At 34.2% G+C, this 15,250-nt stretch overlaps 1 protein-coding gene across 1 annotated transcript; it reads left to right on the top strand.

Moving 5' to 3' along the window:
- Positions 1–10,078: 10,078 nt before the first annotated feature.
- Positions 10,079–12,028, top strand: LOC140833293 (small nuclear ribonucleoprotein SmD1a-like). Its single transcript, XM_073197669.1, has 4 exons — positions 10,079–10,221; positions 10,342–10,418; positions 11,501–11,692; positions 11,786–12,028. The coding sequence occupies exons 1-4, from the start codon at positions 10,208–10,210 to the stop codon at positions 11,845–11,847; spliced, it is 345 nt and encodes a 114-aa protein (XP_073053770.1). The 5' UTR covers positions 10,079–10,207; the 3' UTR covers positions 11,848–12,028.
- Positions 12,029–15,250: the final 3,222 nt, after the last annotated feature.

The raw sequence follows: 15,250 nt of genomic DNA, 5'->3' as shown, positions 1-15,250 counted from the left end.
CACTTTTCATGTCAGTTTGATAAATTTTAATTATCATATGACATTCAATGGCAAGCAACACTTAGACTGACTCAATGCGGGCTACAAAACGAAGGTTTCATCAAAACCAACCCCTCAACCTACGTACACCCTTGGGCAACCAATTGACATTTGTTTCTAAAAACACTCCCTGATACATCTGTTTTGTTCTTAAAAATCTATTTAGTTTCAATCACATTAACATGTTCAGGTCTTGGAACTAAATCTCACACATCATTGTAGACAAATTGCTCAAATTCCTCATGCGTAGAATTAATCCTTCTGGATTTTGCTAGGAATGTTCTTCCAAATATCGTTCTTTAACTAGCAAACCAAATAAATCCAAGAGAAGAGCATGTTCAGGTCTTAAACATTTTATATATGAATTTATAGAGTTTACTAGCAAACCAAATAAATCCAAGAGAAGAAGAATATAGTATATGAGTGAGAATAATTTTAGAAGAATTCAGCATAATGGTATTTTGGCTACTGTGATCATTTTGAATAAAGTGGAAAGATTACTTTTGAGGATAATCGATTTTAATTGTATGTGTTGTCAAATTTCAGTTCTAATCCGATGATGTAACGCTTATTTGGCACCGGTGCTTCTATTGTGTTGACATATGTAATTACAATTAGTGTGCCGACGCACGCGTTGCGTGCTTGTATAATATTTTTTATAATTAATTTGATTCATATTTAAATTAGGATAAAAAATAATTATAAGAAATAGTGAGGGACTACACTGTGATTTTGATATATAAATTATAAAATAAAGAGAAATTGATTATTCTAGTCTATTTCAAAATCATAATTTTAAAAATGACCTTTATTACATAATTTGCATTATGTCTTGTATAATTTAAAAGTCCTAAATTAGCCCTTTTCTATGACCACACATGTTCCAAAGTCATTACTCATTTATTTAATTATTTATTATTTCTTTTTCAGAGTTGATTTAACATTTGTTCTGTTTTATTTAATTTATAATATATTAATTTTTTAATACTACTTACTTATATCAATAAACATATTTTAATAATTATGAATTGTTATTTTGAATTAGTGCATACGAGACCACCAAGATTATAATATTTTAATTACGCTTGTTGCTCATGCAAAACAATATAAACAAAATCATTAATCACTATGGTTATGAAACGTAATAATTACATCAATATGAGTTTACACAGTATAAACAGAAAATCCGATAGCCTCAATTAAGTCTCTACCTTATTCTATGCTAACAGTTTATGAGTATGCACAACAAACCTTCAAAACAGAATGAGTTTGTCATAACCCATATACCTACGCACACAATAATATCAATATAAAATAAATTTTTTTTGCATAAAAATGAAGTGAAAAAAAAAAAGAAAAGAAATTCATATTTGTTTAAAGAAATAGGATTGATGTGTTTCACGGCCGCCTCTATACGAACGGAATTGATAAGATTATAAAATATAGAATTTGAGATGAAAAAATTGATGTGAATAGGAATTAAAAGATAGGGGATATCTTTGTAATTTGATATGATAAAAAATTATTTTGGTAAATTAATTTAACTTAAGGCTAAAATTGATTATAGTACTTGTGTGAAGCTTATTTAAGAAAATCTCTCATTAATTTAACTGAATGCTAAAATTGATTATAGTACTTGTGTGAAGCCTATTTAAGAAAATCTCTCAAAAATTAATTGAAAATAAAAAGAATAAAAAAATAATCTCAATAAGTATTGAACCTATAACCTAAACCCCAAGAAACAATGACTCTATCTGTTGAACTACATATAACTTACATTAAAATTTTAATATTTTATTAATATATAATTATTAAAACAGACCATGACACCAAAGTTAGTTACTCTAAGTGCTTCAAACTTAATAAAATAATAATAATAATATAGAAGTATAGATATCAGCACTCACGATTAAAAATGATTAAATTGCTAAAAAAACTAAAAATGCATGGCTATGATTAAAATTTGATAATAAAAATGACTAAAATCGTATAGTGACAAACATATCAGATAAAAAATACAATTGTCTTTGATAAATTATATCATCATAAAAATTAAGTTGGTATATATATATATATATATATATATATATATATATTATTTTTATACAAGATCTTATACGGTTCTAAATATCTTATATAATTTTTTTAAGGATATATAATATTTTAAATATAAACGAACCATGCCTTGTGGAATCGAAAAGAGGTCTGGAATTTAGATTTTTTTTTGTTTTTAAACAATATCCTGCATTTTCTAACGATGAAGTGAAATTCTAAATACCAAAGTGTAAAATGAACAACATGAACTTCATACTTAAAAAAAATTGTGATGCGGAAACATGGAGCATATATAAAATTGTATATCAATAATTTTGTGCTTTAGATATCAAATTAATACTTTCAATAAAATTTCTATAGTATTTCAAAATATTTGATCAATTAGGACAATAGCCAGAAATTGCAACCTTGTGGTTTAGAATTAGTAAATAATAATAATAATAATAATAATAATAATAATAATAATCCATATTTGATCAATTAGGACAAAAGTGGATTGGTCAAAACTAATTACCTGATTTTGTTGCAATAATATACGAGATATCATTAATAATCGGGATAAAATAAGGAAACGAGCCACTCGATATTAAATTAAATAAATAAATATTGGTTTCCCAAAAGAATAGCTGAGAGAAATAAGCTCCTTCGATCCTTAATTCATGGTTTCTTCATCCCAAAAACATCAATATAAATAGCCATTAGCTCAACTCAGTTCTAATCCAAGGATGTAACGATTTTAGTTACTCTATAAATTCATATATAAACTTCATTGGCATTAATGGTCAGTATCATGGATACTTTGATGATTAGAGCAGACTTAGATAAAGTTACCCGCTCTCCCCATTTTTATTTACTCTCTGTCTTGAGGTATTATCTCGATCACTGAAATGCATGTCTAGATCTACTTCGTTTGGTTTCCATCCTAGCTGTCATAACTTTCATATTACACAATTAGCATATACGGACGACTTGTTATTATTATCTCGAGGTGATGTGCATAGCGTGTCATTGATTATGAACTGTTTGAATGAATTTGGGGATATGTCTGAATTGAGAATTAACTTGTTTAAATCGGTATTTATTTGGCCAGTGTGGATCTGGATGTGCGTTGAGCTATCATACAGACTACATGTTGTTGTCAGGGTGATCTACCATTCCGTTATCTGGGAATACTGTTGGCATCAAGAATGCTTCAAACATCTAATTACAGTTTGCTGGTGGATGTAGTTGCAGCTAAACTTAACTCTTGGCCTCAACACTCATTTTCTCATGCAGGGAAACTTGAGTTGATCAGATATGTAATTCAGGGTGTGGACTGTTATTGGTTATCTATCTGCCCTATCCCGGATAATATTTTGGATGTCATTTATTCCTTATGCAGGAAGTTTGTATGGCCAAGTAAACGTCCTCCTGTTTCTTGGAAATCATTGTGCAAATCGATAGAGGATGGAGGATAGGGGCTAAAGAACCTACATGCTTGGAGCCAAGCATTGATTTGTAAGACACTATAGAAGATTCACTTGAAGAAGGACGGTCTGTGGATCAAATGGGTGAATCATGCCTATGATAAATATGGTGATGTATTGCATTGACAGTGGCATAAAGAGGAATCACTGTTGAATAAACATATCATTGATATTAGGGACGTGTTGATAGGTTCGTTGGGTTGAATTGATGTGGCTATAAATTGTTTGAGCTGTTGGTTTGGCAACACCACGGGTCTCAAGACGGCCTATGATTTCTTTGTCCAAAAAGTTGGAATATGGTCATGGAAACCTCTACTTTCTAAGACTTTCATCTTGCCAAAGCACCGGTTTTTTTATGGCTGTTTGCACATACCAAGCTACTTACTCAGGACAAACTGGCCTCTCTTCAAGATGCTTCTTGTGTGTTATGTCAAGTGGTTCCAGAATCCAATGCCATCTCTTCTTGTCATGTTCCATATCGAAGAACATATGGGATGGTGTTGAAGATTATAGGATTATAGTAGTGTGTGGATTATTGCAGAAAAAAGCTTAAACTCCATTGCTCCACCTACTGAAGTATTTATACATGGATTTACATCTACAGATTCACATTATTAGGATCTTCAACAAACCAAGTGCTATTAATTAGGAAACTAACTAACTAACACCATAAGATTAGGTACAAGCTAACCAACTATACTCCCCCACAAGCTTAATCAAAGATACTCTGAAGATTAATCTTGTTACACAATTCATGGAAACTTGGACGTGGTAATGCTTTGGTCAGAATATCAGCAACTTGACAGTGTGTTGGAACATAACTCAAATTGATTGTGCCATCATCCACCTTCTCGCTTATGAAATGCCTGTCAATCTCCACGTGTTTAGTTCAATCATGTTGCACGGGGTTCTTTGCCATACTCAATGCTGACTGATTGTCACAAAAGATACTTACTGACTTATGATTATCAACTTGGAGTTCCTCAAGTACTCTTTGATGCCACATTCCTTCACATATCCCTAGAGCAAGAGATCGAAGCTCTGCCTCTGCACTACTCCTCGCTACTACACATTGTTTCTTACTGGGCCAAAACACGATATTTCCACAGACGTATGAACAATGTCTTGAGGTAGATCGCTTGTCTGAAGCATCTCCTATCCAATCAGCATATGTGTATACTTCCACGCTGCGATTGGAGCACTTTTTGAACATAATGCCTTTCCCCTGGTTTCCTCTCAAGTTCCGCAAAATTCTCAAAACAGCTTCCATATGCACCTCAGATGGATTGCTCATAAACCTACTGACCACACTTACTGAAAATCCAATATCATGGCGTCTATGGGCAAGATAAATGAGTTTTCTACAAGCCACTGGTACTGATCCTTATTACATGCAGGTTCTTTCATTCGTGCAACAAGCTTGCTGGTTGAGCCCATAGGGGTTTCACTCGCTTTACACCCTATCATCCATGTGTCCTTGAGCAGGTCCATAACGTATTTGCGTTGAGATACAGAAATTCTATCTTTGGTTCTCCCTACTTCCATACCAAGAAAGTACTTTAAGCGACCTAGATCCTTGATCTCAAATTCCTTGGACAACACTTGTTTCACTCTGTGAGTCTCCTCCTTATCATCACGTGTGATTACAATATCATCAATGTATACACTCAATATTGAGCACTTCCCTCCTTGTGAATGCTTTACGAAGAGGGTATGATCTGCTTGACATTGTTTGTAGTTATTCTACTCGAGAACCTTATAAAACCGCTCGAACCATGTCCTAGGTGATGGCTTGAGACCGTATAGTGACTGTTTCAGTTTACAAACCTTATTCTGAGTAGTACTATTACAGAATCCCTCTGGAATGTCCATGTATACTTCCTATTCCAGTCTCCCATTCAAGAAAGCATTTTTTATGTCTAACTGCATTAAGGGCCAATCAAGATTGACGGCTAGAGAGAGAATTATTCGAATAGTGTTGAACTTCGCTACTGATGCAAATGTCTTTTGGTAATCAATTCCGTACGATTGCGTATATCCTTTCGCAACTAATCTGGCCTTCAGTCTCTCAATAGTTCCATGTGGCTGATGTTTTATCGAGAACAACTACCGACACCCTACTGTTCGTTTCCTTGGTGAGAGGTCAGTAATATCTCAAGTTCCATTTTGCTCAAGAGCTTGGAACTCCTTGAACATGGCAGCTCTCCATGCTGTGCAAGTTCTTCATGTACTGTGTTAGGCACTCTAACTTCATCGACTTTAGAGAGGAAGGCTCGGAAGTTTGCTGACAAATTTCCATAGTACAAGAAGTCTGCATGTTCATTTGAGCTTCGTGTTTGAGGATGCTTACGTAGAGCAATTGGAAACTCGCTGTCGGGTAATGGATCAAAACTATTACAAGGAATATTACCTTCCTCCGTTGAGTCAGTCACTTCATCTGGTGAAGTTCATGGCAGTTTGGAGTATGTGTGCCTCTAGAGATCTCTTGAGAGATTTCTGAGGTGGTTTTAGGCTGATCATCTGATGGAGTGGCACATTCTACTTTAGATAAGATGGGAACTTGATTGAGAGGTTGAGTGAGTTGCGTGGGAGTTGATGAATGTATAGGAGAAGGCTCTATGATATTGTCCCAGAACTGAGATTGAGACTGAGATTACTCTCCCTCAATTTCATGTCTGGTATAGAATGGATGAGATTCATGGAATGTTACATCCATGGAAACAAATGTTTTACTAAGAATCGGGGAATAAAACTAGTAACCTTTGTGCCTTGGAGAATTTCCTATGAATATGCACTTAAGAGCTCTAGGATCAAGTTTTGATTGATGATACTGATGAAAAAACACAGTACAACCCGAATACTTTTGGTGTAATGGTATTTATGAGGTGTGTGTTAGGGTATGTACTAAGGAGAGGTTGGCATGGTGTTTGGAACTTAAGTGTGCGGGAAGGCATATGATTAATGAGATATATGGCCTTTAGTACAGACTCTCCCCAAAACTGTTTTGGTACCCTATATGAGAACATAATTGCTCGTGAGACTTCCAAAATGTGTCTGTTCTTACGCTCGGCAATACCATTTTGTTGTGGTGTGTCGGTGCATGAACTCGTTTGGACTATACCCTGAGATGAGAAATATTCTCCTAGTGTAGCATTGAAGTAATCTCGTGCATTATCTAAGTGAAATACTTGGACATGAGCATTGAACTGAGTTTTTATCATATGGTGAAATTCCTTGAATATTTGGCAAGTCTCAGATTTATGTTTCATTAAAAATACCCATGAAAAACATGTATGATTATCAACTAAAAGCAAGAACCATCGTCCACTTTCATTTAAAATACCCATGAAAAACATGTATGATTATCAACTAAAAACAAGAACCATCGTCCACCTTATATATTGGTGACCCTGGATGCCCTCCCAAATATCACTATGGATAATGGAAAATAGATGTGTTGGTTTATATGGTCTTGGTGCATAGGTGCTGCGAGTATGTTTTGAAAGTTGACAAACATCACAAGTGAATGAATTGATATCTTTATTAATGAAAAGAGAAAGAAACATGCGTTTGAGATACATGAAGCTCGGGTGTACAAGACGAGCATGCAACAACATAATGCTTTCGTCTTTATTAACAACTAAACTAGAATTAAAACAAAGATTAAGAGAGGTTGGTTTTATTTCAACCTGAGGTGGTGTGATGGTTTTGAGGAGATAGAGGCCTCCACAAAGCTCAGCCCTACCAATCATTCTCCAAGAATTCATATCCTGAAACACACACGAGTTAGTTATAAATCTGGTAAAACAGTGATGATCCCTATTGAATTTCCTGACAGGCAGTAGGTTGCAATTAAGTTGAGGCACAAAGAAAACCGATTGCAGTGTCACTTGTGGCAACACGTGAACCGACACTATGCCTATCACATGTGATCTAAAACCATCCGCAATACTAACATAGATCTCTTGTTTGCAGGGTGTATATGAAGCGAACAGGGAGTAATTACCAGTCATGTGATCCGAGGCATCTGAGGACACTCCAAGGAGTGGATATTTCTGTATGTAATGTTGTAGCCAAGTTACCTTGTTGAGCAACATGTTCTGAGTTCATTGGTGGAGATGGAGATGTTGATGAGGGGTTGCCTTGGACCCGGTTTATGATAGATTGCAGGATGTTCATGTGATCCAGATTGAACTGAGCTACGACTGTGACATGTCCATGCGGTTTCCAGTCTACTGGCTTTCCATGCGACTTCCAGCATGTCTCCTTGGTGTGACCAGGTTTGCAACAATGCTCACACTAGGGACGTCCACAGTGATTTTTGTGTTGTTGAGCCTGAGATGCCACATGACCAGTATTCCATGGAGACTGATCACCGGTGGGATTATATGTGCCTTCATGAGAAGCCAAGGCACTACTATCAAGTGAATTCAAGGAGGTCCTTCCTAGCATAACTTTGCGATGACTTTCTTCACGCCTTACTTCATAAACCGTCTCGCGAATGGTAGGCAATGACTTGGTTCACAGAATCCTGCTCCTTACTTCATCTAATGATTTGTCAAGTCCAAACTAGAACTTGAAAACTCGCTTGGTCTCAACAATTTTCTTTTGATTTTCTCCATCATCTTGAAACTTCCAGCAATGTGACTCAAGGAGATCAACCTTCTACCAGTAGCGAGTCAGATTAGTAAAGTATCCTGTGACTGAGTTCTCACCTTGTCAGAGGTCATGGAGCAAGCCCTCAATCTCAAAGAGTTCAGCCGTATTGTCTTTGCACGGGAAGATGTTTTGAACTGCCTCCCATATTTTCTTGGCAGTCTGGAATAGTAAGAAAGTCTCACTTATCTTCTGAGTCATGGAGTTGATTAGCCACGACATTATCATTGAATCATTTGCCTTCCAAGCTTTGATCTGACCCGCTGAGCTTTCGAGGATGGACACACTGTCAGACACGTGATCTTCTTTCCCTTTCCCTCGGATAAACATGAGAACCGAGCTAGACCACTGCAAGTAGTTGTGGTCTGAGAGTTTTTGAGAAGTAATTGCAAGGAGGGACTGGTCTTGAATGATGTTTCGAGGTTGACATTGGTTTGATGAGTCTGATATTGATGATGAAAGAGGAATGCCTTCAATCTTCCCTTGCTCTGATACCATGTTGAAGATTATAAGATTATAGTAATGTGTGGAATATTGCAGAGAAAAGCTTAAACTCCATTGCTCCACCTACTGAAGTATTTATACATGGATTTACATCTACAGATCCACATTAATAGGATCTCCAACAAACCTAGTGCTACTAATTAGGAAACTAACTAACTAACACCATAAGATTAGGTACAAGCTAACCAACTACAGATGGAGTTCGAAGCTGGTTGGATATGAAGAAACAAATGGGATCAACATCTGTTGTACTAAGAGTTTTTCGAGGGGCATACCATGGGAATTCAATGCTTAACAAATTGAGATGTATGGCTCTTGCAGGTAAGATTTATCACGTTTGTAATGCTAGGAACAGAGTAATGTTTGAAGGTGAAAAGTCATATGCGACGGTATAATCAAGAAGATAAAGATCATAATATTTCGGTGTATCCCGAATGTGGTTACTGTTTTAGATGTGTTGTAATTGGTAAAGTTTAAAATTTTCTATGTGGCTAATGTGTTAGATGTGTTGTATTAGGTCTGGTTCGATTACGATGTTTTTTGTGTAGTTTTAACTGGGAATACCCAGTGTGACTGTACTTGTACCCTATTTTTTTACCTTATTTAATATAAGCAATTTTATTATAAAAAAATACTATAAATGATAAATGCATCTAGAGAAATTTCCAAAAGCCTCAAGTTGTAAATCAACCTGATATTCATATGGTAGAAGAGATACTACTCGTTGTCAATTTTGGGAGTCAACACCCACCTTGAAATCTTTATCCACCTAATCCAATATATGGGATACTCATCTGCTGACAGAGTAGTTTCTTTGTCATTAAGCTCTGAGGACGCCCAAGGAGGTTTGACTTTGGAGCTCGGGTGCAATGCTGGAAGGCAATTCCATTTCCTCATGTCATTCTCGAATGGGGCGCTTGCCCCGTCCCTATTGAACGAGCCGAGACCTCCCAATAACACCAAATCCTCATAACGATCCTCCATCCTAATAGAGAGTAAGAGGTTCAATGGCACTTACTTCTGGATCAGTTTGATTCCGCTATTGATAAGATATTACGTTGACCTGTTGTATCCAATCCGGCCTAATCATGGGGCTCCAAACATAACGACCTACTAGTCCTTGGGCGATCTCTGGTTGGTTCCAACCTAGGGGCGATGGCCCAGTGGCTTGACTCTCCCGGAACCAAAGTTGAAGAGTCATATCTCACTTACATGATAATTCCCGACTCATAAATTAATAATTGTAAAGTTTCAAGAATTGCATGCAATGTTTTGATTAATTGAACAACGTTGGTACTAATATAATCTTTGAAGCTGTTCAGTTTGGAGTATTTTAGCTATCGGCCCATGCATAAGGCCCAAAACCTTTAACGAATACGACGTCGTACCGAAACATTTAACTGCATAATTGAGATTTGAGATCGAGAGAACTCGATTGACTGGTGTTGTACAGAACCCTAGCTTCAGTTGTGCTCCTTGCAGCAACAATGAAGCTTGTCAGGTGCGTTTTTCTTCTCTCCACTGTACTTCTACTACCGTATGCTACTCAAAATTAATCACAAAACTGCTCTGTAATTGTCTTCTAACGACATCTCTCATTTTTGGATTGTTAATTGAGCAGATTTTTGATGAAATTGAACAATGAGACTGTATCCATTGAGCTCAAGAATGGCACTGTTGTTCACGGCACCATTACAGGTTTGAAACTGGTGATGGATTCAGTCTCGTGGTTGAGTTTTGCATTTCCTACATCGTTCGTACTTGGGTCATAGTTTGGTTTGTAATCTTTTTTTACGACTAAAAGAAGAAAATTTTATACGCTTATCACCATCGCACCCCAAACTGGGTGAAGAGTATGAAATTGCGATAAATGTTAGAGAAGCCAGTTATTTTATGAGTTATTGACACATTTTCTTGACAAGATTAAACTGTTAAGCAATTGATTTCTTACCTCATTTGGTATATTTTGGAGCTTTCGTTGGATCATTAGGTTCTGAGCTATTCTGTAATGTATAGTATTTGAGACTGATAAGAGAATGGTATAAATAATTCGATTGGCTGATTAACAATGCAAGTTAGAATTTTCGCTGCATATGTGTGGTTTTCGAGGAAAAACAAGTTTTGATAGGGTCCAGAGTTGGTGGGGTTAAGGTAGTTTCATTGTATCATATCTAGGTTGGAATGCCGCAGGGAGTGGATCAGATGTAAATATGCTTTTATAGAATCGGCGACTACATGTTTACTAGTATTTGATTATTCCCATAATTCAAGTTTTGCAGCTTATGTTTGTGGCATTAGCTTGCCAAACTTGGATGTTCTTCAACTTAATGATTATGAAGAATGACTGCCAGTTGTGATTTGTGTGCAAGGACTAAGGAGTGCAAGTGTTGATAACTTTGTCCATGTATCCGCCCTTCTCTTTTGCTTCTAATTTTTTAGTATGATACTCCATAGTTGCTGTTATCTATTTGTTATAAGTCAAATATTTTATTTGATATTGCTAGTAGTTACAAGGAACCAAGTTTACTACTGAATCTTCGGTACCAACATTTTTAAATTCCCCTTGCTTTGTATGTTGACGTAATCACTATAATCATTCTAGGTTTTATTGGTAAAAGTGCGAAATGGGATTCCATGTAGTGTTTGGTCGTTTCATTAGGTGCTATTAGCAGATGTGGAAAAAATCCCTGACCGGAGGTGCTCATTTGACTGTTTGTCCAAACAATGTAGCCATATGATCCACAATTCTGATTGTAGCTCTGTTCGCTTTTTTTTTATAGGTGTTGATATCAGCATGAACACGCATCTAAAGACCGTAAAACTGACCTTCAAAGGAAAGAATCCAGTAACTATGGATCACCTGAGTGTGAGGGGGAACACTATCCGCTATTACATCCTTCCTGACAGCTTAAATCTGGAGACATTGCTTGTGGAAGAGACACCAAGGGTCAAGCCTAAGAAGCCAACAGCTGGTATGACAATAATTGCCTTGCTTCATTTGCAATTTTAGTGAACTTATATTTCCCTCCCACACTATTTGATGAACTATTCTATGTCAAATTCAGGACGACCTTTGGGACGCGGTCGCGGCCGGGGTCGTGGGCGTGGACGCGGTCGGGGCCGTTAGGTCTATAGCTCCAAGTATCTTCACTTGTGTATTTGGTTCTGTAAACAACTGTGTTGCCAGTTTTCTCACAACAGCCGTAGAAGATATTAACCCTTTTTGGAGGCTTGGTCTCTTTCATGCATGTATGGTCTTTGTTACTGTTTCATTTCTTGAAATATTGTTAGATGGCGTTTGGTCTTGAGAGTTGGGACAATAAGAAAAGGGAATTCAATTTTCAGCGTTACCAAGTGTCGGCTGGGTTTCATTTCTGATTATTTTGATTATATGATTTAAAAATAACTTCGATTGATCTTTTTTTTTTTTGAAAAATATTAATTTATTCCATGGTTTATTTTTAAGTACTAAAAATCTTTTCTAAAATTTTTTACCTAGCCGACCAGTTTATAGAAATACCATTATAGGCAGCATATTATTTCTGTTTTATATTAAAATTTTGGTTATAATTTGTCGCAACTCGCATTTATATATGTTATTAATTATTTTTTTTGCAAAATATACATTTATCTCCAAAACTCATACAAATTTTACCAGTGTTTTAATGGTTTAAAAAAAATGCATGAATACAATTTTGTTTAATTTTATATAAAATTACACTCAAAAAAGGAATTCAAAATCCAACAAGGATATTTGCAAAAGGAAAAAAATATAGTTTTCTTACAATAGTGGATATTTCACGAGTACGATATTATTTTATATCATTAATGCTTTAAATTAGTAAGTATGGTAGTTTGACTAATTATTTAAAATACAAATAAATTAACCAAAAACATAATTAAGTGAAATAATATAACTAATTTGAAATTAATTAATGATATTATTTCTCATTCTAATTATCAATGTTTTAATTCTACAATGGATTTTCGTGTGTGTAGAGTTAAGTGTTAAGCTATATATACTAACATGCATACATCTCTGGAGCAATAACATGCATACATCTATACATACATACATATATATATATATATATATATATATATATATATATATATATAGATATATATATATATATATAAATATATATTCATATATATAATATATCCTGAAATAAATCAATTTCTAAAAAGGTGTCGGTTAAAAATATTTGCATATTTAAAATTTGGAATTTTAATTTTGATTGCATGCATTTAATATAACATAATTTAAATACATTAATTAAAAAAATTATAACCCAATTGAGAATAAAATATATGTCCAAACTTTTAAAGTTAATCAACACATTGATACAAAATTTACTTATTTAGTATTAAAATAACCCAAAATATGAGCATTGGTATGACCCAAATAATTTAGAATGATATGACCCAAAAAAATAAATTTAAATTTTTTTTTTAGGAGTAGACTCATAAACGATTTGAGATTCCCATTTTTATTATATTAAGTAAAACATTTTGTTTTTGATAGTATTTCTTATGAGTCTTGGCATTATCACTCACATTGGTATTTGAAAGACTGATAAAATATTTCAACAATGATCTAAAAATAGTATCAATAGTAAGTAAACGCGATAAATAAATATGCACGAACATTCTTATGGATGTTTGGAGATTAACTTCTACGTCCACCATTCTTCCACTATAAAAAGATCCACTAGAAAACTTTGATTCATAGAACACCTTGTAATAACTCATTTGGACTTATGACTTATCTTTTTATCCTAGTAGAAACTTCTATCATACTCTCGATTGTAAGCCATAACCTCGCAATCCGTAAAATGTTTAATGTCTTTTATCCCAAAACTACAAACACGATCTTTTACGTCTCTGTGTATATATTTTAAATGTATTATCACACTCTGAATTTACTCTCATTTTTTTTATTTTTTCATATAAGCTCTCATGCTTTGAATCTCTTTCAAAAGCTTGTTGTTTGGTATTCAAAATATTATATTATGGCTTCCAAGAATGTTATAAACATTTGAAACAAGAATATGACAATTTGGAAAAGTTATATACGGTTTCTGAAACGTCTGCTTATTCGTTTTACTTAAAAAGTACTAGAATTTTTTTTTGTCAAACCTCACTTAGCATTCGACCGAACCATAAAATATTTTTGACATCATTTTAAAATCGAAAAGAAATAGCTCATACTATAACCTCTCAAAAACCACTCATAAATAATTAAAAGTCATAAAAATATTCTTAACATTACTTAAAATCATAAATTATAACTAGTGCGGAAAACTAGCGTCGGTCCTCGGGTTATGTGCACCTTCAGTCCAGCAAAGTCATTCATCAAGATCTCCTTTATCATATTCATAATTAATATCACCTGCATCAATCACACATAGTGAGTCTAAAGACTCAACACATCATATTCTTGATAACGAGTACTACATATACAGATCACATACAACAGTGAAAAATACTTGTATTTAAAATATCATTTTCATGAAGATGTATAAACTTTAAACAAATCCATTTTCATAACCGTTTTCATGATGCATAAATTTTAAATAAAAACATTCTCATAATGCATAAACTTTAAATAAAAACATTTTCCATAATGATGGATCATCTTTAAACATAAAAATTTCCATATCAGCATAAACATATTCATATTTATATCCATATCCATATTCGTATCCATATTCATATTCATGTTCGTGTTTGTTGAATTCTAATCGTGATTGTGACTCGTATTCTTAAACGTATTGGGTTATGAATCCATCTACGTAAAACCACAGTACTGGGTGGCGGGGACATCAGCAACACTCTCACCGATCAACTGAGTCCATGGCCAACATATCAACATATTTGTATTCGTATCATGTATTCGTATCAATGGAAACACGATCGTCAGGCTCCTACTGGGATCATCACCCTCACGATATTTCCAACATATCACGTATTTAGTCACAATCTCTTCACGTCCTTAACATGTCGTATTTCCATCACTTAATAAAAACATGCATATAATATTATTTTTCTTTAAAACCAAGCATGCAACATATCTTTTAAATGTCCACGTTAAATCATAAAATCCATAAACATTTTAAAAATCATAACTTAATATATTAAAATTCATAAAAAGCCATAAACATTTTAAAATAAACATTTTAACATCATAAATATTTAAAATAAACATTTAAGTCATAAACATTTAAAATAAACGTTTTGGCATATTAAATCATAAAACATTAAACATATTAACATCTTAAAAATCCATAAACATTTAAAATTGACATATTAACATATGAAAATTCATAAACATCCATAACCATTGAAAATAATCATATTAGGACATAAAACAACATTCACGGCACTACCATGAAGTTTACTAATTTCTAGCTGCAAAAAGACCGTTTTACCCCTAGACGTAAATTTCACGTTTTTGACTTTTTCTTAATTCCATTGACTCTATCACGTCCCAAATAATTATTTAAGCTTACATGAATTTTCTCATA

Source organism: Primulina eburnea, chromosome 6, assembly GCF_022965805.1.
Source record: "Primulina eburnea isolate SZY01 chromosome 6, ASM2296580v1, whole genome shotgun sequence".
NCBI lineage: Eukaryota > Viridiplantae > Streptophyta > Magnoliopsida > Lamiales > Gesneriaceae > Primulina > Primulina eburnea.
The sequence above is the reverse complement of the archived record's forward strand: the minus strand, read 5'-3'. Positions and strand labels throughout refer to the sequence as shown.

Coding starts and splice junctions, on each gene's coding strand:
- LOC140833293 (XM_073197669.1), top strand. Junction 10,419..11,500: donor TGTTCACGGCACCATTACAG/GTTTGAAACTGG, acceptor TTTTTTTTATAG/GTGTTGATATCAGCATGAAC. Junction 11,693..11,785: donor GCCTAAGAAGCCAACAGCTG/GTATGACAATAA, acceptor TGTCAAATTCAG/GACGACCTTTGGGACGCGGT.